The following is a 25,133-nucleotide window of genomic DNA, read 5'->3' on the forward strand; positions in this document are numbered from 1 at the left end:
TCTCACCCGAGTTCCCCGCCTGTCTCTGGAGAGCAGCATTCAGGAAACGGGGCCCCTAACGTGGCTTCTGGGTCGAGGACTGAGGGTTGCCTTTCCTTCCTGGAACCTTCCAGCTTTGTCTTATCCACAAAGATTACTTTGATACTGCCTCTTTCAAGGAAGTAGCATGTTGGAAATGAGATACGAGGCTTGAAAAAGCACATTTGAATTAATATTTGGAAGGAGATACCCAGATCAAGGGGCACAGCTGACAGAGCTGGGCTCAGAGACAAGGTATGGAGGCGACTCAGGTTCCAGGGTGTCCTGACCCTCCCAGGGCTGTCACGTGCTGCCTGGTGGCTTCCTCTTTCCCCACAGGCTGGCCCTGGGGAAGTCCCCACGGGGCACTATAAGAAGGCCCTGGACTCCGTGCAGAAGCCAGCTGCTCCAGCCAACAGCACAAGATGAAGCCCTGCCTACCCTTCCTAGGAGCACTTCTGTTCCTCCTCGGCCCAGCTGCAGAGGCTTTGGTGACCACTAGTCCCACCCCCACCCCCTTGCCGGTCACTGACACTGGCTCCACCATCAGCTTCGGTGCCGGTGCCTCCAGCTCCAGGCAGAGCGGAGGCTTCAGCTCAGGCGGAGGCAGAGGCGGAGGCGGAGGCTCTCGCTCTGGCTCTGGGTCCCAGGTGAGCAGGCTCCAGAGTCTGAAAGCTGCATTCATTCCCTTCCTCTCGCTTTTTGGGGACCTGTGTATAATTTCATGCATGGCTAGACCTGAGCACTCTCAAAGATTTACGACTTCCTTTGTTAACTGTTGGGCGCCATGGAAATGAATTAAAACCCGGGTGAAATAATTAAATTGTTAGTGAGAGAGATGACACCTGGCTTCTCCAGCAGGCGACACCTGCTAAACAATCTAAGCTTTAAAGAGGGTCTCTGACCTGGCTGCACTTTAGAGCGCGAGGAGGGATGGGAGGGGCGCTCCAAACGCAAAAGAGATGCCCAGGTTCTCTCCTCTGTGAGAACTGCCAGGGAAAGGGCCCCGCCTGTGCTGGCTCCAGAGAAGCTTGTCCGATTAATGTCCTGCCCAGCCGGGCCCCTGCGGACGGTGAAGGAGACCCCTGGAGGGAGAGCGAGCCACGGTGCTCTCTCATGGAGCCCCGATGGTCTCTCTGAGCCTGGTTTGTAAAGGAGATGGGCAACAGAAGTCGGGGGAGGAGACGCTGGCCTCTAGGAAAGTCTTATTACGCATCGATATTTTCCCAGAGGAGTAACAGTTCTCTTTTAATCTTCCTTACAGGGAATTTCTAGAGCCATTTTTAGTTGAAAATAACAGAAGTAGCAACAAAGCAAACCATGCACTAGAAACCGGTCCAGCTGGAGGCTACATCACAGAACGCATAGTGAGCCCAGTTCTTTGGGGAACGAGGCCTATGGACCTTCTTTAAAGAAGTAGAAAGAGGCCAGGTGGGGTGAGAGATGAGAGGGCAAGAAGCAGTTCCTCACTTTTCTGCCCACATCAGCCCTGAGCCTCTTGGTAGGAGCTTTGCCTTGCCAAACCTAGGCTTTCCATGCTCCGGTGTGAATTGGGGTGCCGTTTCTGCATTTCTGCGGTCTTTACTCACAGGTCAGGTCCTATGCGATCATGTCTGAATGGAAGGGCCAATGGGAAAAGGGGAGGAAAAGACTTTTGCTTGTTGTTTTTGTTTTACTGCCAGGGCTAATATAGGCAATACAGATTTATTGAATAAAAAAATTGTTAGAATAGGACCCAGATAGAAATGGCAACAATGGTGTTCATTGGGTGCCTAAAAAATCCCAAGACTATGTTAAGTGCATATTATATATTATCTTATTTAACCCTAAGAGGTATATAAAATCAATGTTCCCATTGTAGGGATGTGAAAACAAGCCTTACAGAGGTGAAGTCATTGGCTAAGGTCACTAAGCAATCAAGTTCTGTAGCTCAAACTGTCTGCCCATGCTCCTCACCATCTCTCTCTATGCAGCTTTCTATATTTTCAAGGCAGATAGATGAAAACTGCTTATTTTTAAGAGGTGAGTGTCCTAGTAATCCAGATTATGCACAAATACTCTTTGTAGCCAGAAACCAGATGCATCATTTTATTTCATTTAATTAAATGATTTTCATGGAGATAATTATAACTTAACATTTTTTAAACGAGACAACAATAACAATTTATTTGAAAACTTCACCACCAATCAGAAATCAACATGTGAGTAAGGTAATTAGCCAAAATAAGAGAAAATAGATAAAATGTGGGTCAAGAAACAGAGAAATCTGAAATGCCTATTATCTGATAAGGAGATGGATGTTTAAAAATACAGGTAGATAAGAAATGGTAGTTAAATTGTGGTTAGAGGTTTTAATTTCTTTCCTGGTTTGCTTTTCTTCCTCTGGTAAGTCAGTATTACAGAGCCAACTTCTTTTTTACAGCGGACAGCAAGGTGTTACTCCCACGGTAAACCCAGTGTTCTAGGGCCGGCTGTCAGCTTGATGAGCTCTTTGGAAAATGGTGGAAAACCCCTTCACAACTGTCATTGAGCAAATTCCAAATGTATCATTTTCTGTACTTTGAAAATGTGGAGTGCCATTATTTTATGCCTTGAATCTTCACAGGCACTTAGACTTGGCTGCTAATTAGAGCCAATTGCATCCTCAAATCACAAATGTGAGGCGCACCTTCCGCTGTAGTGCTCAGAGCACTCCACATGCCTCCGGTGCCGCCCTGCAATGAAGGGGCCGCCATCAGGGTCCTCATTCCACAGATGAGAAAAAGCTCCGTGCTTTGCTCCACACAGTAACTGGCAGCGTCGGAACGGGAATGAGTCGTGTACTTTTGTCATCAGGATAAGAGGTTGTTGAAAAAAAGGAGGCTTTCACCATGAAAATGAGCCTGATTCCCTTGTCTCTCCCTCTAACACAGAGCCTGGCACCATGTAGACACCAGTAAATGGGAATCGAACACATGCTGAGTTAGGGCCACCAGTATAAGGTGTCAGGGTCCTATTTGCCCTCCACAAGGGGAATCACAGACCTTCCCAATAACTAAAGGGACAAGCACTTGCCTTTGTCTCCCATTCTCCATATTACACACACACAGAGAGTTTAAGCATTCACCACAGAGAGACCCATCACCATTAGCTTCATTGTCTCTGAATGCGAGGAGCAAAAATATCTCTAATGGGAGTCACTGATCAAACTTATGGGCCATTTTGATGTCAGCTGAGCACGCCGGGCTGATGATAAGCAGGATGGCAGCGGGGGAGTCCGCAGCGCTGGGACAGAGATGTTCCATAGAAGCTGGTGGAATGACTGTCAGCAGGGCTCATAATTATTTGCCTGCCTTTCAGGTGAACTTCAGGATGAAAAGTTGTTAGCTCGTGGTTTCTGGTTGATTGTTTGAGACTGCTTGATGACCTGCAGTGTTTTTTGGGTTGACAGAGCTTTTCACAGAACTCGAAAAATGGTCCAACCCAGCCTTGTGCCGCTAATTAACCTTCCCTTGTCAAAATGCAAAGTAAGACTTTTTTTTTTTATTGGCACGGTTATTATAATAAGCTATTTCTTCAAAAACCCATGATATATTGGTCCTTCTGTAAAAGGCTTGGCATGCTTGAGCTGGAGTCTTTCTATTTCAGAGGGAATTACAAAGCTGGTTCCCAGGGAAGCTGGCCTCTGTGACAGGCTCCCAGAGGCCTGTCCAGTCCTTATTCATCCTGGCAAAGACCCTTCAATTCCCTGCCTCAGAGCGCTGGTGTTCAGCATAAACTTGCTCATCCTTCCTCCTTATTCTTCAGTTTTTATAAGTGTGGGTGTGATTGGGAAAAATAAATTGAGGAATTATCAGGAATTTACTTGGCATAAGGAGTTTGGGATATATATATATATATATATATATATATATATATATATATATATATTTGCAAAAGACAGAGATCACTGATGGAATAACTTTTGATTACAGAAGCATCTAGGTCCAGCTTGCTTAGGAATCATGGGGGTTGGTGGGCATTAAATGCACAGAACTCACAACCTTAGCTGCAGCCAGCTGACCTCCTAAACTTTGTGAGGAGTAGCCTGGGTATATTTCACACTCTGCAACCATTGCTCTCCTCTTGATAGTTTTAGAAGCAGATACTTTGGGTTGAGGTCCACAGGTGAGCTGTGGGCGGCCGGCAGATGAGATCACTGGAAGGCACAGCCAGGTGGCTGCCAAGAGTTACTTGGTGAAGCAGTAGCAGCTATAAAAAAAATGATAATTGTGGCAGGATCCCATTGGGGAAGTTCAAAGGGGACAAAAGGAAAACCACATCTTTCAAACCTGTCATTTTAAAATATGCAGTGGCAACGGAGTGTGAGCCTGAATATTTTAAAGAAACATCAAATATTTTAAAATGGCTTTTCTGAAAGTGGTAAGCTGGAAAACTTAAAAAAATTTGCACAAGACCCTCAAACTCATACATTGTTCAGTTTTTAACAAATGGCTGGTTTCTTTTCACTTTAAAGGATGTTAATTATACCATTTCCCAGGTGAAGAGAGGATATGAATTTGCATTGTATATTTTCACTGTAACCCATATCCTTGATGTTTTTCTCATTCCTATGGGGGGCAGGGGGAAGGGTTGGGTTGGGGTTTGGGTGAAGGTGAGGAAAAGAAAATGAGTTAGTAGAAGGAAAAGGAAAGTAACATGTACTGGTCACCTATTGTGTGCCCGGGACTTGGTTTACACACGCAGTTAATTTGCAGGACAACCTGGGAAGTAGGTTATCTCTATTTGACAGAAGAGGAAACTGAGACTTAAAAAGGAAAGTGACAGGTGCGGTAGGCTAAATAGCCATCTCAGATGGCGACTAAAGAAAAACTGACTTTATTTAGGGAAAGGGGTTAGGGAATGGGATACTCAAGGGAAGGGCTGCCCAGCACCGAGCCAGGGGGACACTGGGTACTGGTGGCAGCGCCCAGGAGCTGGAGTTTCATCCTTATATGCAGTCATTGGGGGAAACTTTTGCACTCAGTGGTTTTGGGGGCTGAATGCGGGGTGGTGGTTTGGAATGCGGATGGAGTGCAGATGTGTGATCAGGTGCCTTCAGGACGGTGTCCATTCCTTGTCTTGTCTGACTCCTGGTGTCCAGCAAGCTTTTTTTCTGGTCCTTTGCTCTCGTGTGTAGGGCGGCTTACAATGACCATTAAGGAATCTATTGCCCCACACAGTCCTGTCAGATAAGTGGTGGAATTTGAATTTAAGTTTAGGACTCTCATTCATTATTTCCCTTTCCTTACATAAGGGCAGTAATAATTTTCTGTAAGGCTCTTCCAGAAAGGAGAATCTTCTTTTAGATAAAGGTGGCTAACACAGTGCTTTAGCCCAACAGGTGGGAATGTGGCGAAAATGCTAAGAGTAGTTACTGCCCATGACTCATGGCAGTTTTAGCTTGTTTCTATGATCCTATTCATTTATGTACTGGACTTCACTTGCTTGCCTCTAAGCAGTCTTTTGACAAGCCAATTTCTGTCACTCCAGTTGCCAAAAAGCTCATTTCTCAGCTTATTACTGATGTCGAACTTATTTTTGTTTATAGTTTTCCAATTTCACCGGCTCCAAGGATGATCGCGGGACCTGCGTGTGCTCGGTCGCCCTGCCAGACACCACATTTCCCGTGGACAGAATGGAACACCTGGAAGTCACAGCACGCATCCTCTCCCAGAGGTTCGAGAGAGAACTTTCTAAAGTAAGCACTTCCCCCTCTCCCAACAATATCTTAATAAGAACAAACAACCAAAACAGAATACTTTAAAAATTAAATGTATTGGGATAACATTGGTTTACACCCTTAGGTAATTTTCAGGTGTACATTATAATTCAACATGTGTGCACTCTATGGCATGCTCACTACCTGAAGTCTAGTTTCCTTCCATTGCCATATATTTGACCCCCTTTACCAACTTTACCCCCCCCCCCCACCCCCCACCCCCTTTCTCTTCTGGAACCACCATTCTGTTGTCTGTATCTTTGCGTTTGCTTTTGTTGTTAGTCCACAGAACACTTTTATTTAGGACTTTCTAAGCAGTTGTTCTTCACAGCATCACAGAGAGCATGTTTGCCTCCTCTGGAGGCTTTAGCGTTTATTTGCAACTCACCTGTGGAGTTCTTTACAGGAGGAGGAAAGGGGCACGGGGAGACATGGGCTGGAGCTTCTTCACTCCATGGGTACACTCACAGCGGTATTGCAGTCCTCATGCAGCTGGAAAGAGGCCTGGCTCTCCCTGCAAACCCCAAGTCCACAATTGTTTTTGTTCCATTGCTTTTAATTCCTTTTGGTCTTCTTCTTGGTCTTCCCTCCAGCTTTGCTTTCTTTTCTTTCCTCTCTTCTATCCTTTTCATGTTTTGTTTTTATCTTCCTTTTCTTTCACTTTTTATTCCTATTCCTTTACCCCCCCCCTTTATTTTTATAAATTTTTCTCTCTGCCTCAGCCCTTTCCCTTTGTCCATTCCTCATCATTGTTCTTTCCCTTTCCTCTTTTTTTTTTTTTTAATTTAAACTCTTTTTGGTTTTCTCTTACTTTTTGGAAGGCCCCCTCTCTTTCTCTTCCTCTTCCTCTCCTCCTCCACTCCCCCAAATCTTCTGTCTCTTATACTCCTTCCTTTCTTAAGCTTTTTATTTATTTTCTTATTTCCTCTTTTCAATTTACTTTTTTTTTTTTTCTCTCTCCCCCTTTTGGTGGTTATCGTCTGTTGTCGCAGTGGGAACAGACATGAGATGTGTCCAGCATTAGACCAAAACTTAAGGCTTCCTGGGAATCTGAATCAAGACTGAAAGGTCACTCAGTGGGTAGAGACCTTGACTCCACCCCTGATTAGCCCTTTCCTCGAGTGGAGGAGGGTGTCCTGCGGGGCCTGCCTTCCTCCGAACTGGCTGGAGCAATGGGACTCCAGTTTTGACCCTTTCTACTTTTTGGCATTCCAGTTTTGACCCTTTCTGCCTTTTTAGCCAATTTAAAAATCAATTAGAAAGGCTCCCATTTTCTGCACAGGTGAAGTTCATGCTAGGCTATTATCACATTATACATTATTAATTACAAATCCATTAATTTACAAGGAGCTCTGGCCTACCTGCAAGATTCAAAATAAGTTTCCCTGAGACATTTCAGTTTAGCTACCACAATATCCAGCATAGTTATCCTTTAAGACAGAAATTATGGTGAGGCTGGCATCCTGCTTTCAGCCTGAATTGGTAGATAAATATTCTAAATTTAAATGAATGTCCAGGAAAATGTCTTTGACAACTCCAGAAACCTAGCTTTTTAAGAAATAAAATGTCCTTGAATTAATCAGCAGAAAAGGCATAGCACTAAATTATAAATTCCAACCATTAATATTCATAGCCTTATTCCAGCATAATCAAGTACAGATAAGAAGTTATGCATAAAAACATAACAAGTGGAGGAAAATCCTAGGTAAAGATCTCTTCAGTAAGAGTCATTTGCTTTGAAATAGTGCAAGCTCCTGATTTGCATGTTTTCTGCTGGCAGGAGTGTGAAGGGCAGTGTGAAGCCCATGCTGCTCCGAGAGCATGGAGCCTGCCAGTTTGTGAATACCGGGCATTTAATTCCAATTCTGCGAGAGGGTCAGGTGGCATCTGCCTTGCTAATAATTGGCAGGGAGGGGGTTCAGAGTAGATGGGGAAACTTTTAGCTCTGAAAATGTCAGTAAGTTGTCCTAAAGATATTTGTGATTAAGGCCTAAGAAAGAAATAGTCCTGCCTGTTGAGATTTGCATATTAGATAGGTGTGATAGTTGATAATAAAAATAATGTTAATGTTATGTTTGTGCTTTTCTAAATGCTCCCATTTCTATTTTACTCTCAAGGCAAAGAGGCCCATGTTTTCATTCCCATTTTAGGGAGGGAGAAACAGGTTCATAAAGGTAAAGAGACATAAAAATAAAGGTCATTGCTCTCTGGCTGGTTAATCCCAGTTCTATTTCCTCTCTGCCTTCCTGCTAGCATCCTCCAGTGCAGACCCAAGAAGAGAGGCAGTAGGTCACTAAAGCCTTCAAACCCAAAGTTATCTCTTCAGCTGAGAGCTTTTGAGTTTCCAGGTGAATTATTATAGCTGTCCCTAGGTTGCCTTGGAAATCACCGTTTATCTAGAGGCCTGGGGGAATGCCCATTTGGGCAGACCAGTAGAAAAGGGTTTTCACTGCCTTACATTGATTCATTATCTGCCAGTACACAGAGAAGACTTATGTCTCTGTCTAAGATGCTGAAAGCATTTTATACTTTTCTGCTGTTTATAATTCGTCCTCTTGTGACTATACTTAGGAAGGGGACGACACAAAAGGCAGCTTAGGATTTTATTTCTCTAGAACGTTATGTTCTTTGGGGGCAAGTTATTTAATATCAAGCATTTGCTAATAGCTCTTCATTCATGATAAGGTTGAGGCAGCCTATAAGACATTTAGGCAACTCATAAACAAGCAACATTGATTAAGCAATGTTTGATGCAGTGAAATATAATAAATTAAAAGGTCAGATTGAAAAAGAACACAAAAGCACCATTTCTCTAATAATTGCTGTAATTTATTGGGTATCCATTATTCTAGCCACTTAAGACATATTATCTGTAGTCTTCACAATAATCTTGCTTCTTGATACCTTTATCCCCAATTTATAGGAAGAAACTAAAACTTAAAGAAATTAAGTAATTTGGTCAGATTAGAGTTCATGTGGGTGTAACTCTGAGGTGCTTCATATGTTGTGATGGTCAATTCAAGCTCATTTAATCTCATTGCTTTATTTTGAAAGATATCATCATCATCCTACCTAATAAAAGAGTAATATTAAAATTAACCATCACTCAGCTCCACAAGCCACACCCACCAGCCAATCAGAGGGAGTATGCAAATAAACCCAACCAAGATGGCTATAGCCACAGAGAGCAGGAGGGAGGCGTTTCCCTGGCAACACAGGAAGCCAAGCTTTCCTCCTGCCCTTGCCAGCCTAAGCCAATTATAAAAGGTAAACAAATCCAAACAGAAAAGGCTGCCACCACTGAGTGAGCAGGAAGCTTGGCTCAGCTCTAGGCTACAAAATTTCAATTGTAGAAAGAAAATATATCCCAGATAACAGGGTCTCTGCTTGGGTCGTCCAGGTGTGTGGCTGGCCTGCAAACCACCACAGGCCCCTTGCTCAGGCCTCCCCATGCCCCAAGGGAACCCCCACCCTGACCTGGGATACCCTTCAGGGCAAACCAGCTGGCCCCCACTCATGCACCAGGCCTCTATCTTATCTAATAAAAGAGTAATATGCAGATTGACTACCAGTCCAACACACAATATAGCTGCCCCCATGTGGTCAAAGACCCTGCCCCTATGTGGATACAATATGGCCACCACAAGATGGCCAGCAGGGGAGGGCAGTTGGAAGGCACCAGGCCTGCAAGGGAGGATAGCTGAAAGGGACTAGGCCTGCAAGGGAGGGAAGTTGAAGGTAATCAACTCTGCAGGGGAGAAAGTTAGGGTTGATCAGGTCGGCAGAGGAGAGAAGTTGGGGGCAAATGGGCTGGCATGGGAGTGCTTAGGGGGTGATCAGGCTGGCAGGCAGAAGCAGTCAGGGGCAATCAGGAAGGCAGGTAGGTGAGCAGTTGGGAGCCAGCAATCCTGGATTGTGAGAGGGATGTCCCAGATTGGAGAGAGTGCAGGCTGGACTGAGGGACAACCCCCCTGTGCCCTCATGCACTAATTTCATGCACCGGGCCTCTAGTATCTAATAAAACCCTAATATGCAAATCAACCAAACCACAGAACTGGTTGCTGATATGCACTGATCACCGGGGGCAGACACTCAATGCAGGAGCTGCCCCCTAGTGGTCAGTGCATTCCCACAGAGAGGCGTGCCACTCAGCCAGAAGCTGGGCTCATAGCTGGTGAGCACAGCTGAGGTAGCAGGAGCCTCTACTGCCTCCATGACAGTGCAAGAAAAATCAACTTTGATTCTTAGAACCCATCAATGACATAATATGTGTACAATAAATATAAGAATGGACGCTCTGAATTGAAGGCCAGCATAGATGAATCTTCAAACTTGCAGTGATGAGGAGGAGCCTTGGGTAGAGCTATTGACACAGGGATATATCTCCTGAAGGCTAGACCCATATTTTTCTGCACATCCTAGGGCAAGTTGGGCTGCCTCAGCTAAGACTGTAGCTTCCAGAGAGCTGGGATATTCTCAGAATTTTCCATGCCATCTCAGTAGTAAGGAATTTTATGTGTGAGAGGTTTATACTAACAACCCACTTGGACTAGTAAAGTTCAGATTGTGAAGTTTTTCTGGCTCATCTTCAAATTCTGCCCTGTCTTCCAGAGCTCCATGGGTGATTCCAGTTTTCCTGAACACAGTCTCTGCTGAAAGAACTTAAACTTTCCCCAAACAGATCTCCAGAGACCTTTCATTTAGCGGCCGAACAAGTGCCGACACACCACACATTCTCATAGCAAACAAACTCCAAGTTATGCCTTGATTTTCAGAGAGAGCTGCATTTTATTCAGCACAGATGACAGTTGAGTCATTCATTTTTTGTGGAACAACAGCTGCGACGTGCCACCAAAATGTTCCAGGAAAGCAGAGGGTGTTTCATTTGTTCTAAGAGCTGGCAAGGCCAAATGCCAGCAGGAATACTCATTTCACAAACTTTCATTTCTGCAATGGATTGGCACTTTATTATTTTATTATTATTATTATTTTATTATAGGCAAGGTTTTATGTAGAATTTATTTTATTTTATTTTAGAAATTGAAACCTGGTTACCTTATATCTGTGTTTGCACTTTGGAGGCTCACTTATTAGGTTTCATACATATATATGTGTATATATTTAACCTCCTTATCTGCCAAAATATCACCAGCCTGATCATCCTCTGGGTGATGGCACATCTGATGGCCGTGAGCATCAGTTGCCCGAGGAGATACATGAGCAGTGCCAACGGCTGCATTTTCAACTTTCATTAAAATCCTCTCCGCCTGAAGCCCTGGCTCTTTGGGTCTGCGGCCTGTGAGTCTATACTAATTTGCACAGTGGGGTTAAGTGGAAGGGCTAAAATGACAGAAATTAGGGCTGCCTTTAGCATTACAAGGATTAGAGGCCAACAGCTGGCCCTGAATTTATCCAGGCACTGTGGATCAGCTACTTGACATTAGCATGGTTTGGGGAAAAGTATCACTTACGTTCAAATTTTTAAAAAGAATGTAAAACCAGAAACTTATAATGAGCAGATTCTTAAAAAAAAACAAAACAAAAAAAAACCCCAAACCATGGCATTTCTTTTAGAGATCAAACAGAAAAAAAACAACTGTGTTTATTGAAATATCCATTTGGCGATTCCAATTATACATTAAAATACCAAGGGAATTTTTGAAAGTATTTTAATGATTAGACATTTAAACATATGCAACAAATGTGTAATTTTAAGGTCTGATTGCAATTATAAGTTCTTGGAATAAATATGGATACACTTAATGAAATGTGCATGTACATTCATATTCTATGTAGTAAGTTAAGTCTTTATGCCATTTTATAAAAGGCAGAGTGGCTCAAAACTCATTGCATATGGTGACCAAGGAAAGAATTGTACTTAGTGCATTTCTTCTTCTAGAGCAGTGGTTCTAAATGGAGAAAGATGGTGGTAGTGGTGGTGAAGGTGAATTTGCCCCCAGGGAATACTTAGCAATCTCTGGAACATTTTTGATTTTCACACCTGGGTGATGGGTGGGTGCCTTTGGCATTTAGAGACTAGGGGTGCTGCTAAACATCCTGTAACACACAAGAAAGATGTAGTCCCAAAAGTCAATAGTGCTGAGGTTAGGAAACCCTGATTTAGAGCATATGCTTTGAAGGGAGAGTTGATTCAAACAGTTTAGTTTGGAGAGCTGATATCTTCAAATATTAATTCAAAGATGAAAATATACTTGCAAATGATGATTCTGAAACAAAATTATTGTTAGTCTATAAAAGTGCAAAATCCACCTCCCCAATTGTAGTAATATTTTTTTTTTATAGTTTTGATTTGGCTAGATGAAAAAATATATTGTGAGATATATTTTTGATCCATTTCTTTAATGATTAACAGCAGCAACCAAATTGCCCCCAAGGGTGTGGTAGTAGAGGAAGACTGTATGATCCCACTCTGATAACTGACTTGAGATTTTTTTTTTTATTCCATTTTAGGTCAAGGAGTATGTCCAGTTAATCAGTATTTATGAAAGGAAACTCTCAAACCTCACTGTCCGAGTAGAGATCATGGAAAAGGATTCTATTTCTTACACTGAATTGGACTTTGAACTGATCAAGATAGAAGTGAAGGAGATGGAGAAGCTGATCATCCGGCTGAAGGACACTTTTGGTGGAAGCTCAGTAATTGTTGACCAGCTAGCAATAGAGGTAAGGGGTGAACTCACTTCTCAGTGTATTAGTAATAAATGTCCTCAGTTATCAGTGGTAGATGTACAGATTTCTTTCTCCCGACTTCTAATTCTGCACTCTCTCAGAATCAGGTGATATATCCCGGTGTTCTGCTTAGATGGTAAGTTAAACACAAGGGGGACATATTAACTGAGGAGCAGGTGTCAACTAATGATCAGGGTCCTGCCCCAGAGCCAATGGCATTTACATGTCTCTAGAAAGGAGATGACATGAAACAACTTTATGGACAACATAGACCAAGTGTCTTCTCTGTTCTGGTTTTATCCTCATGGGACTAGAAGCCACAATTTACCTGATTTTGGATCACTAGATCTGTTTCTCCTTTTAGGTGATCATGTAGTCCTTGATCCCTCTTGGAATTTCTACATACTGGCAACCCTTTTGAAGGGAGGCTCTTCTGAATATGTTTTAGTGAAGCCTTTTAAACTCTCTGGATAAAGACCATGGTTGAGTAATTTATATCAATGAGAATTTACTAGCACAGTCATGACATAGGCTATAACTGAGAATTCTAGTTACATATTTTAGAATTTAAGTGTTTTTTTTTTTGTGGCTCTCACCACTCATTAAAAACTTGATTATTATACAACAGAAGTAAACACAAATTTATAGGAGGAGGTTATTAGAAATGAACAATAATGGACATTTGTGGGTGCTTAGACTGAGCCTGTGCTCTATTATTGAAGCTGTTAAAATCGTTGCCATTTTCTCCTTGTCACACACATCTGCCTGAGATCTGACAGGCATTCACACAAAACCATAAAGTGTATTCTTCCAAATGAAACCATTCAGGAGAATCTCGGGTGTATTCTCTAGCGATGCTTCACTAAATGACAAATTCAGCCTCGGAATGTTTATGAAAGAAATTGCACAATAATATAAAGTCGCTCTGAATTTTTATTTTCTTAGATAAGGAATATGACTCTCCTGGTAGAGAAGCTGGAGACACTGGACAAAAACAATGTCCTTAGCATTCGCCGGGAAATCGCGGTGCTGAAGAACAAGCTGAAGGAATGTGAAGACTCTAAAGATGTACACATCCCTGTCGCCCCCCCTCCTCCTGCTCCAGGTAAGCATGTCACATTTCTACCCCTTGAGCCAGGCCCCCAGGAGCCTAGAATGAGGTGGGGAAAGGATTCAAATTGTAACCCTAAGCAAGGATGGGCATTTGCCGTCCTGAGTTTACCCTTCCATGTCTTAGATCTCCTTCCCTAGTAGCTTTACAAACTATCACACTCTGGAGCTCACAGAGGAAAAACACAAACAACGAGTTGATTTAAAGCAAAGTCCACATGTTACATATATCCCCTCTGCATTTACTAATAGGACAAACATCCCTAGGTGACAGAGTTGCTATCAGGGGGCCTGGAATCTGCATGGCCTCCTTGCTCTTTGGGTTGTAAGGGCTGATTAGCTCCTTTAGCTGATGAGCTGGGGTTATGAGTTGAATCTAGAGTGAGAGGAAGGGAGAGGGAGAGGGAACAACATTCATCAGTTGCTGGATCAAACCTGCAACCTGGGTATGTGTCCTGATGGGGAATCAAACTCAGACCTCTCAGTGCACAGAATGACTCTCCAACCACCCGAGCCATCTGGCGAGGGCTCTCTGTGCTCTTAAGTGCATGTTGAGCACCTGCTGTATAGTGTCTCTTGTGATTCAGTGAGGATTTAACCAGTGGCCCCACAAGTCCTATACTTGTGGGTGTCTCCTGTTGTTCATCCTGGACTGAGTTCCTGGAGGGCAGAGGTGGCATCTCTCTAATGAATCACACTTGGGATCAAGTATAGCATAGAGATGGGTGCTCCGAAAGTACCCCGTGAGTGTGAATGGAAGCAGTGGAGTGTAGGGGGCAGGAGCATGGTTTTGGGTCTCCAAAGACCTAAACTTCCCAGCTATGTGACCACAGTGAAAAGATCCTTAATCTCCTCACTATAAGATGGGAGAATAGTAGTGCCTGCTTTGCAGGGTTGCTGTGAGGGTTAATGAAACAACGCTTGAGGGGCTCAGAGCTCTGTGATCGGCACTTAAACACTGGCGGGTGTTATTATTACTAATGAGGATCATCGAAATGAAAACCTTGCTGCGAACAAAGGCAGTGCCATCCTTGTGAGCGTCAGCACATCCCTCCGGGTGAACCAAAGCCAGCCTGTGCTGCGGCAGTCAGCCCTGTCCTGTAGAGGCACCTTGTCACAGGGAAACAATGGCTACAGCCTCGAGCATCTCCGTCTGAATGAGGACTGGATCTTTGCATCAAACGGTCAGCTTTTGCTATTTTCATTAATTCCTATTGTCAAGCCTGTTTCCTCTTAGGCCCAGAGTTTCCAGGTCCTTGACAGTGTGGCTGGCTTCTTTAAGGCTTTAATTAGATGCTGCCATGGTTTTAAGCCTCTTGGTCCTGCTCCTTCTGCTGTTGGGAATCTGTGGCAGTCTGACATACAGAGGAGGTTTAGGACAAAGGCCATGTTCTGGCCTCTGTAACAAAGTGAGGCTCAGTTGGGTCTGGGAGCAGTGATGTCAACGTGCATTGTAAATGAGAGCTCGTTGTGCTAGGCCACCAAGGGCTCCTTGAGAGCAAGAGTTGAAGCACTGATACTCCCTGATAATACCTGAGCAAGTCTTTCTTCCTTTTTCTTCTCTTTCTTTTTTTAACCTCAGCAAATTTTCCCAAAGGGATAGATTTTTCTGGCACAGTCTCCTATGCACCCCTTAGATTGAGGACATTTAGGAGTAGCAATGAGCATTCAAGGCCACTTAGCCCAGGCCCATCCTTTCTCAGAGGAGGGGGCTTAGATGGTGAGGACGCTGCTTTTCCTGAGGCCACATAGGTAGTGACAGAGCTGAGGCTGAACTGCAAGGCCCTTCCCTTCCTGGTCCTCTCAGGACCGACAGTGTCAGGCATCAATAACTCAAGGGCAGTGATTGCGGGGGAAAGAACACTGCCTAGTATCTAAGGAGGAAACAAGTGAGTCTGTTGGATTATTTTTGTTAGAATATTTTCTCCCAGAACTTTCCCCTAGGTCCTCACACTTAGACTTTTTGTCAGCCATCCCAGCCCAGCTGTGTTGTTCAAGCAAATTGGACCCAGATTTCCTCTCACTTTCCTACAACTTTGGCTGAACCTGGATCCAAGCCAAGCCACTTGGCCCTCCTTCAGCTTTGTTCATATTATATTTATGATGTTTATATTAAACCGACTTTTTGTCATGCTTTTAAATCAATTTCTTTCACTTGCTCTCTTTCTGTTTGGATTGGTTGATAATGCAGAATTGAAAAATCCCCAGGCTCCACCAAGTTGTGAGCCTGTGGAGACTTTAATTAAAGTTCCTCGCTATTATGGGACTCTAAAATCTGGCCTCTCCGCTGTTAGGACTGCAGAGCTGCACTGAACAAAAGAGCATGCATGCAAGTCTCAGCTCTGAAGTCATTCTGTGCCCTCTTGGCCCCTCCCTTGCAGCTGTGGGTTAGCTATCCCCATGGTCAGCTTGGTCTTAGAACCAGGACATGCAGTGAGGGTTCAATAAAGTGCACTTTACATTTGCTTTATGCTGCAAATGGCATCTTTTTTCTGCTTCATTTCATAGAACTTCCTAATCTAAAATAATTGGCCTTCTGCTCATTAACTTTTTCTTCCTGAAAAGAACTGACTCTGTCTCTCTGTTTCCCCCTGAATCTAAATGACTGCGTAGGCAAAATGTGATGGAAATGTTCAGGGGTTGAGCACCATTGTGCTCAGAAATGCTAGGCTCTGTGCTGACACAAGAAGGTGCTCAGTCAATGGTTGGTGACTGATTAGGCTGTGAAAGATTTGGGGTGACCTGCCAAAATCACAAGCTTAGGGGAAGAGCAGAGTGTTGGGTAGCATATACTCAATAATTCAGAATCAATTTAGTTTTAATTATGTTATAATTATTACCATTTTAATTGCCTTATTTTCACAAGTCAGTTGTATTTTCCTTTTGGCTCAGAGTTCAGTTGTCCAGGTGAGAGCACATTGAAACTAAGATTAAGTTTCCTCTGCAGGTATATAATCTTTGGCTTTAAATAAAAGTGCTAACCATGGTACTTTAAAAAAGCCAAGTTACAGAATTTAAAGTTTCATCATGTGGCTTCCCAGGATATTTTCAGAATGTCATGGCAATAGCTAATGAATTACATGGTGAAGAGATTACCAGTCAAGGCTACCATTGTGTAGAGGTTTCTTGTATGATGTGATAGGAAGTGAACACCAGGGTCTTTAAAAAATTCAGATATATAGCAAGAAAGAGAGCTGATATTTTATGAATAAGAGTAGATAAACTGGTTTTGAGAGATTTGATTGGTGTTTTATTCCCTTATTCCACAAACACTGTAGGGCTGGTCCTATTCTGAGTACTGAGTACTGGGGTTACCAGGATGGGTATAAAACCACTGTCCAAGAAGGGAGATACAAAGGGAGATAGTCATGTAGATCTTCACTGGTAACATGATAGTTACCATTCACTGAGTTACACATACCTACCTTTTCTCTATTTCTCCAAACAGTCCTGCAGAGTTGGTATTAGTATTTTTCTTAGAGGTTAAGTAACTTGCTCAAGGACACCTAGCTAGTAAGTACTGGGGTCAGGACTGAATTGAAATCTGCCTGGTAATATTTTCATTGTGCCAGGCTGCCTTCCACAGATGCTCTAGGAGAGAGGTACACCTGTGACTCCTGGAATGACAAGAAAGTTCCAGCAACTCACCAACCAGATTAATACCAAATTACCTTCTCTTCCTACTTGTGGAGGAGCTAACGGGGCACTTTTGCTCTCAGTTCTATGCTGTGTTCTTTTCTATTCCAATAGCAGAAAATGAAAAATGATCCATTGTTTTTTCATAGTTCTTGTGACATGGCTGGGCTATGGGTTGTTATGCCAGTAGCAGGGTAAAATTGGGATGGAGGGGTAAGGAAGGGAATGGAGTATCTCTAACATACTCCTGAAATGAAGGAAGAGACCGGGAGGGGGGTCAATATAGGTGGGATGGAGAGAAGCTTAGGGTAGGTGAGTAGGTAGGGAAAGGGTTGGGACTCTGGCTTGGCTGGGTGAGCAGTGGGTACTGGCTGTCAGTTTCAGCATTGTTTCCAAGAGTGTTTGCTGCCAGGAACCAGGGAAGTCCACCATAACTTTGCATGGCTATAGTCACATCTGTAGTATTGGCAACAATGCCTAGTTTTCCCTCTGCATTCACTTATCACCAGAGCTAGCATCCTAAAAATGGCCCAAAGGAGAAGAGGATAAAGTAAAGATAGCAAACAAAACAAAACAAAAACAACAAACAGGCGATTATTTAGGAATGGTTAGGAGGTGAGAAAAAGAGATTTAAGTTCATACAGTTTTAATATTTATACCAGGTATAATTTTAATTTCCTGGCCAATATATGAAGTGATAAGACATTACTATTATTATTGCTAGTTGTGGTAGTGATTTTAAAGAAAATATTATTTTGGTTCCTTCATATATAAGGATTTCCACATCTAGGACAGAGTAGTTTATTATCTTTAACCCCATGGTGATGATTGAATTAGTTATATGCATCATAAATTTTCTTTAAATATTTTGCGGCTATTGGTTTGGGATATTTCCTTTCCAGGAAGGCATGATTCAATTAAGCAAACAATTCCCAAGTCTTCTAACCTGCAAGAAAAAAGCAGCTTTCTTTCATTTCCTTAGAGTGAAAGGTAGTTAAATAAATACGTTCTCAGGAAGGTATTTTAACTAGAAAATCTAGTTTGTAGCATATGGAAACTCGAATACTTTTGTTATCATTAAACTGAACACACCGCTAACTTTATTTTAATAATTATGCATTGTTTCACAAACAAAAGCAAACAAGCATTCATCTGAGAGATCACTTTTAGGAGAAGAAATAATAATTCATAATTTTATTTATTGTTTCTTTAGTGGGAGCAGTCTCTTGGCTGAACACATGTTGCTTTTTTATTTATGAAATGGCGCATGCATTATTAAAATAAACCAACGACTGTGTTCTGCTTAATGATATGCAAAATTATTTGAGGTTGGGTACAGAGTGGTTTTATTTCTCTACCTGTTGTATGGTTGGCTGGCTTTCCCACCAACTGCAGATTTATGAGAGCATTTAAGGAGCACATATTTAATTCTGGGACCAAAAAGCATCAGCACATTGGAAAAACAAAAGCAGGATTTCTAGTAATGGTTTCACCTCTGATCTGTCCTTGAGTGAGGTGAGGAGACGGAGACACATTTCACAAGGAGGAGAATGGGTCAGAAGCAGAGACTCAGAAGCAAAGTTTTGCTAATCCCCCTTCCCCCAATGCTAACCACAGGCAATTCTTTGGAGCTCAGATCACTTCATATGTTCTCCAAAGCTCCCCCATTCCTCCAAGCATTTAAAGCCAGAGCCAGCAATTCAGGTTCTACTCCCTCCTCCCCCACCTGCTCTGTTCCAGGCAGCAGGATGAGGCAAAATGTCCTAAAATGTACTTGAAGTTGTGTTTTTTGTGTTATCCAAGAAACAATCTCACCCATTTTTAAGGGTATTTATTAAGAGCCCAGAAAATGTGTGTTCAACTCTTGAATAATTATTTTAAAAATACAGTCGGATTTGTGAACAGGTGGGGTCCCTAAGCCTGGCCTGCGCCTTCTCTCAATCCAAACTCCATCAGGGGATGTCAGACTGCCAGGTTTTGGCCCAATAGGGCCGGAACCTGGCAGTCTGACATCCCCCTGAGGGATGTGGCAGTGCCAAAGCAGTCACACCACTCCGCTAGCTCAGATGAGCAGCACTCCCTCTGAGGGAGCACACTGACCACCAGGGGGCAGCTCCTGCATTGAGCATCATAGGACCCGTAGACAGGTCATTCTGGTTAAGTCATAGGGTTGCATATAGATTTTATAGCTCAAAAACAGTTTGGGCTCACAGGCATTTTAAAGAAAATACAAGGTAAAGGGCCATTTATCCAGCCTGACTCGAGTCATTCACCCAAGTGTTACAGGGGATAGCAATTCAGTGGACCAGAGAGAGTTTGGTCCCACTTGATTGTACACTTTTTGACAACGACAGAATAGAATGGGAATGATGAGGCACTTGCTTGTCATTCCATGGTGTAGTACAACGGTTACCAACCTTTCGGACCTTACAGACCCCCAGTGGTCTGCAGACCACTGTTGGCGACCGATGGTGTAGTAGAACACAGGTGATAACTCTGCAGCAAGATAATCACCAAGTGCTCTATGTGATGGGCTATGCTTTGGGCACAGAGCAGGCAATGTTCCCTACAATAACACCCATGGCTTCTAAAGGCTGAAATCCTACCGTTATGGAACCATCTTTCTGTATCTTTAAAATATCACATTTAAAACTTCTTCCATTAAGATTAGCTTGGGGCAGTCTTGGTACTGGGTATGGATATGCATTTGGAGTCCCAGGTAAAGGGAGAAAGGGGAAGGGAAAGGACACTTGCCTGGGACAATCTTCTCCTTAATCATATTCTTCCTGACCCTAGCACCTTCTGACTTTATAAGAACAGGGTAAGATTCTGGGATGATCCTGCTTTCTTGATTTCTCTGTAAGAAAAAGGAAATAAGATATTATTTACAAAATACTCTCTGATAGAAGAAAATATATTAAATTCCCCAAATCCCTAGTTTCTGTCTTTGGGCCGCCCCTCTAATCTTGGGCAGTTTCATTATTTCTATTTTCCAGATTGAGAGCCAATCCATGGAAACAAAGGTAAGTTCTCTGTGGAGCTGATAGCAGGTTTGCACTGAGCCTGAAACCAAGAGAACGATTTGGCTCTTCTCCATTAGAACCACTGTTCTCATTGAATTCCAACAAGACAACTATTTATGCTTTCCTTTAGTTCTTAGGATAATGAACTGTTTGTATCTTGTCATTCATTTTCTCTAAGAATGCCCTTTTGTTTTCTTGTTTGTTTAGGGACGTGTGATCACGGTGGTGTGGTGAACATCAGCAAACCTGTTATAGTTCAGCTCAACTGGAGAGGGTTTGCTTACAAGTATGGTGCCTGGGGTCGGGATTATTCTCCTGAGAATCCAGACAAAGGGCTGTATTGGGTGGCACCTTTGAATACAGATGGGAGAATCTTAGAATATTACAGACTCCACAACACACTGGATGATCTGCTATTGTATACAAACCCCCGAGAGTACCGGATTCTGTATGGTCAAGGTAGTGGGACAGCAGTTTACAAAAACAACATGTATATCAACTGGTACAACACCCGCAATATTGCCAAAGTTAACCTGACCACCAACACGGTTGCTGTGACTCAAGCTCTCCCTAATGCTGCTTTTAATAACCGCTTTTCATATGCTAACGTTGGTTGGCAAGATATTGATCTGGCTGTAGATGAGAATGGGTTGTGGGTGATCTATTCAACGGAAGCCAGCACTGGTAACATCGTGATTAGTAAGCTCAATGACACCACACTTACAGTGCTAGAAACTTGGCAGACCAAGCAGTATAAGCCATCTGTTTCTAACGCCTTCATGGTTTGTGGGGTTCTGTATGCCACCCGTACTCTGAACACAAGAACAGAGGAGATTTTCTACTACTTTGACACAAACACAGGCAGGGAGGGCAACCTGAACATTGCCATGCCCAAGATGCAGGAAAAAGTGCAGAGCATTAATTATCACCCTTTCGAACGGAAACTTTTTGTCTATAATGATGGTTACCTTCTGAATTATGATCTTATCTTTGACCAGGTATTAACTATTTAGGTATTAGGGCAAGAGAGAAGTAAAATATTAGTTGAAAAAATACTATTTTCTACTTGTTTAGATACCTGCAAGGGGATCAAAAGTATATTTTCTTAGTAGTAGTATTCTCATAGTTCTACCACACTAGAGACTTAAAATATTTGCCCTGATTTGTCTGCCTCATAGGATGCATTTCCCTCCTGAAATAAGGTTCTTCCAGGGTGGGTTGTCAGGGGTCTAGGGACAGTATGGACCCCCAATAAAGCCTTCAGTGAGGTGACATCTGGAAATGATAGAACTTAAAGAGGACTCTGCATGGTTTTGGGGGGTTCTTGGAATAGCAGAGAGACTCAGTGACCAGTCTCCTCTATGTAGCCCAAATAATTCTTCCATACCTGACAAAAACCTAACTATGCAGAATAATACCTGAAGCTCCTTGCAGAACCAAATCTCTAACTTTGTTTTCCTGCTTAAACCTGAAAGAGTGTTTTGTATGTAGAGGATAAGTAAATTTAGCGTGCTTATATTTTATCCACAAAACCCTCTGAGTTTTCTGGAGAAAAGCCTTTTTGCATATTGAAGCATACACTGAAAACCAACCCCGTGTGGATCTGCAGAAAGGCTCTGGGTTATTTCCCCCCATTGTCTACTTATATGAAGTAGAACCCAAAGACTGGAAAAATATTTGCCAACCAATTATTGTTCCCCACCCCATCTTTCTACATCTTATTTTTAAAATAAAAATTAATTAGTTTTTTTTTATATATCAGATATGAGATAAAATTACCCTTTTCCCCCTCATCATGAATGTTTACTTACATGACTCTAAGGCTGTAAGAAAACCAGGTGGCAGAGATAAAATGGCAGCATGTCTGGTAATATAACAAAGCCCATGGAGCATATGTGATTTGTGTATGAAGTCATATCAATTGTTTCATGCAATTTTTGTCTTTGTTTAAGACTGAAACTTGTAAGAAAGTAATTTTTTTTTTTGGGGGGGGAGAAGAAATATAGAAAACCAGCTTCAAGTACATCTTCAATCAATGTAGTTTGAAATCTTTGTGGGTATATGTGCTTCTGCGCTTTTGGAGGCTTTATCATCTGGTCTTGGTATATTTGCCCCTAATGTTCATGAGTTCTGCACTATAGAACTGGCTCCTTCAATGCTGTACTCTTCTTTTTTAAATAAATGATTAGCATGTGCTTTGAAAAAAAATTGTTGTCTTTTGTTTTATTTACTCTTCTAATTTAATTAGAAGAAAACTCAATAGGAAAAGCTCATACTTTGCTGTGAGGTACAGAGAATGGCTACCTCCCAAACAACAAAGCCCGGGAGATCCTATACATGATGGCAAATCACATTAATAGCTTTTAAAGGAGTGCATAGTCAGGCTGGTCTTTTCATTTCCCTTTAAAATCCATTCTTTCTGGCAGCTTTTGTTGTCTGAGACTGCACTCTTTTCTGTTGGGATATGACCTTATGTTCTTATTAATTTGCATGACTGATCTGATTATTTCCAATGTTAGACTATATTTGTGTGGCTTATGTTCCTTTTCCAAATGAGTATTAACATGGGTCAGGAACCTCCAGATCTTTCCCAAACAGGAGGTCTTGCACAGCAAGCAAAGGGACTTACTGGCCACACTAGGGAGAGAGTACCTTTATCAAAGAGAAGGTGGAGGGGACAGGTGACCTAGAGCTGGAAGGACAGACCAACAAGGCTGGTGTAGTTAGTTTTACTGAAACGCTAATTTTTAATCTATGCTGAACCTTTTGAGGCAGGTGGTAGCTGTGATATTTAGTATTTAGTACAAGTATGTCATGTGAGATACAAGTTAAAAATGATATTTAGTACAGGTATGTCATGTGAGATACAAGTTAAAAACAGGAATGTTATATTTAATCTGGCCCTAGGCAATTTTCCAGATGAATGTTTCTACTGAATACACAGTATGACCTCTGAAGATTCTGGAAAGGAGGCAGGAAGCCAAGGTAACTAGCAATCAGCCTCTTATTTAAAGGGCCACAGAAGCATTTGCCTGAAAATTCCCTTCAGGACCTTCCCATTGGACACAGTGCATCAGCTGCAGTGGCCACCTGCAGAAAACCTCCCTGCTGGCAAGGTTGAACAACTGAATAGATTCAGGTTCCATAGTTTCCTACAAAAAGTTATACAATACAAATTTAGCTCAGATTCATCAGCTAGCTTTCTTTTGGGAATAAAAAACAACAACCATGTATACATAGTTAAATCAGCTTTATTGAGAAGTGGTAAAAATCTGCCAATTTTAAGTGAGTGATCAAATGAGTTTGACAAATGTGTACAATTGTCTCAAGGCTACCATAATTAGTCTATAAAACATTTTCATTATTGCCCCCCCTCCCATCCAAAATGTTTCTTGTGCCTTTTTGTGGTAACTCCTAACTCATGTCCTAGCCCCTAGCAACCGCTGATCTATTTTCTATCTCTGTGGAATCATATAATATGTAGCCTTTGAACATGACTTCTTCAGATCTCCTCTTGAAAAAGGGAACTGTGGGCTCAAATTACTCACTGAGCATCATTACCAATGGCTGTGAGGGTTTCCTACATTTTTATAATTTGGGGAACCATTGGGAATTTTGAAGAGCTTTGGTGTCCTGCTTGCCTCTATAAGTGTTCCCTTGGAATTACCAGGGGAAAGAGTTGTCTAGCTCTGGGCATCAGCCAAGCCTACCTGGCAAGACTTTCCAAACCTTGAAAGTCCCCCTGCCACTGGTTCAATGTTTCTTCTCCAATCTCTAGCCCAGTGCCATAAGCATCTGCCTAGGTGAGTTCTGATACTAATTAATGATGTGCAGAGGTAAGAGTTTAGGATTTGGAGTCAAGCCATACTGGATTTGACTCTTGGTTCAACTGTTTACAAGCAACATGGTGTTGGGCAGGTTCTTTAATTTTTCTGGTACTCTGTTTTCTGTGTAATGGGATAAAACCACCTACCTCAGAGTCCTATTGGGTAAATTAAATAGTATCTTTATATATAAAACCCTAATATGCAAATAAACTTGATGGTGGAACAGTCACTATATTGTGCACTGACGACCAGGGGGTGTGCATGGAACATGGTGGATGACAGCAGCAGGCAGCAGAGTTCCAAACATGGTGGGTGTTGGCCGTGGCAGGATGGTGAAGCCGGTGAGTGGGGGCGCCAGACCAAGAAGGGGCGCCAGTCACTGTCATCGGGGCGAGCCTCTGGTGGTTACTGAAAATTCTTTGCTCCCACATGACCTAGTCCCACCCAGTGCTCACACCTCCTGTTAGCGTTGGCCCCACTTGCACCCCCTGCTCGGTGCTGTCAGCAGGTGCGAGCGGCCACTGCCAACCCTAATCGCCCTTGAGGGCTCCTTCACCTCCCCCTGCTTCTGAGGGGCGATCCAGGCAACAGCTACAGCTTGCACTCACTGATGGTGCTAGCCCCACTTACATCGCTCGTGGCACTGACCCTGACCCCAATCACTCTGTGCCATCAGTGTGTGGGAGCAGTGGCGGCAGGAGTGGGGCTGCTAGCAGACAGGGACCAGGAGCCTCGGTGGCAGGGGCCAGGTGGGGGCATGGAGGATGGACCAAGACCCGCCTCTGTGCCCACCACAGCCTCACAGCCCACAGTTCCTTTCAGTGTGCCTGAATTCTTGCACTAGGCCCCTAATTAAGTATAAAGTGTTCAGCACAGTCTTTGGCACATGCTCTGTTCTGAATAGGAGTTATTATCCCTGTTTCTCATTTGAACTTTAGGTTTAAATTAGGCTGGCAAGATACAAAGCTAACTGTGATCAGAGTTTACATTTCCACCCCCCTCCCCTTTAAGACTTGTTGCAATTACTGAGTCTTTAAGCAGGTGCCCCTCTGGTATGAAAGCGTTCCAAAGGCTGGAATGCCTTCTCTC

At 42.9% G+C, this 25,133-nt stretch overlaps 1 protein-coding gene across 1 annotated transcript; it reads left to right on the forward strand.

Annotated features, from left to right (window-relative positions):
• Positions 1-401: 401 nt before the first annotated feature.
• Positions 402-22,425, forward strand: OLFM4 (olfactomedin 4). Its single transcript, XM_036458324.2, has 5 exons — positions 402-668; positions 5,588-5,737; positions 12,230-12,442; positions 13,394-13,553; positions 20,425-22,425. The coding sequence occupies exons 1-5, from the start codon at positions 444-446 to the stop codon at positions 21,228-21,230; spliced, it is 1,554 nt and encodes a 517-aa protein (XP_036314217.1). The 5' UTR covers positions 402-443; the 3' UTR covers positions 21,231-22,425.
• Positions 22,426-25,133: the final 2,708 nt, after the last annotated feature.

This window comes from Pipistrellus kuhlii, unplaced genomic scaffold, assembly GCF_014108245.1.
Source record: "Pipistrellus kuhlii isolate mPipKuh1 unplaced genomic scaffold, mPipKuh1.p scaffold_m20_p_3, whole genome shotgun sequence".
In the NCBI taxonomy this organism is placed as follows: Eukaryota; Metazoa; Chordata; class Mammalia; order Chiroptera; family Vespertilionidae; genus Pipistrellus; species Pipistrellus kuhlii.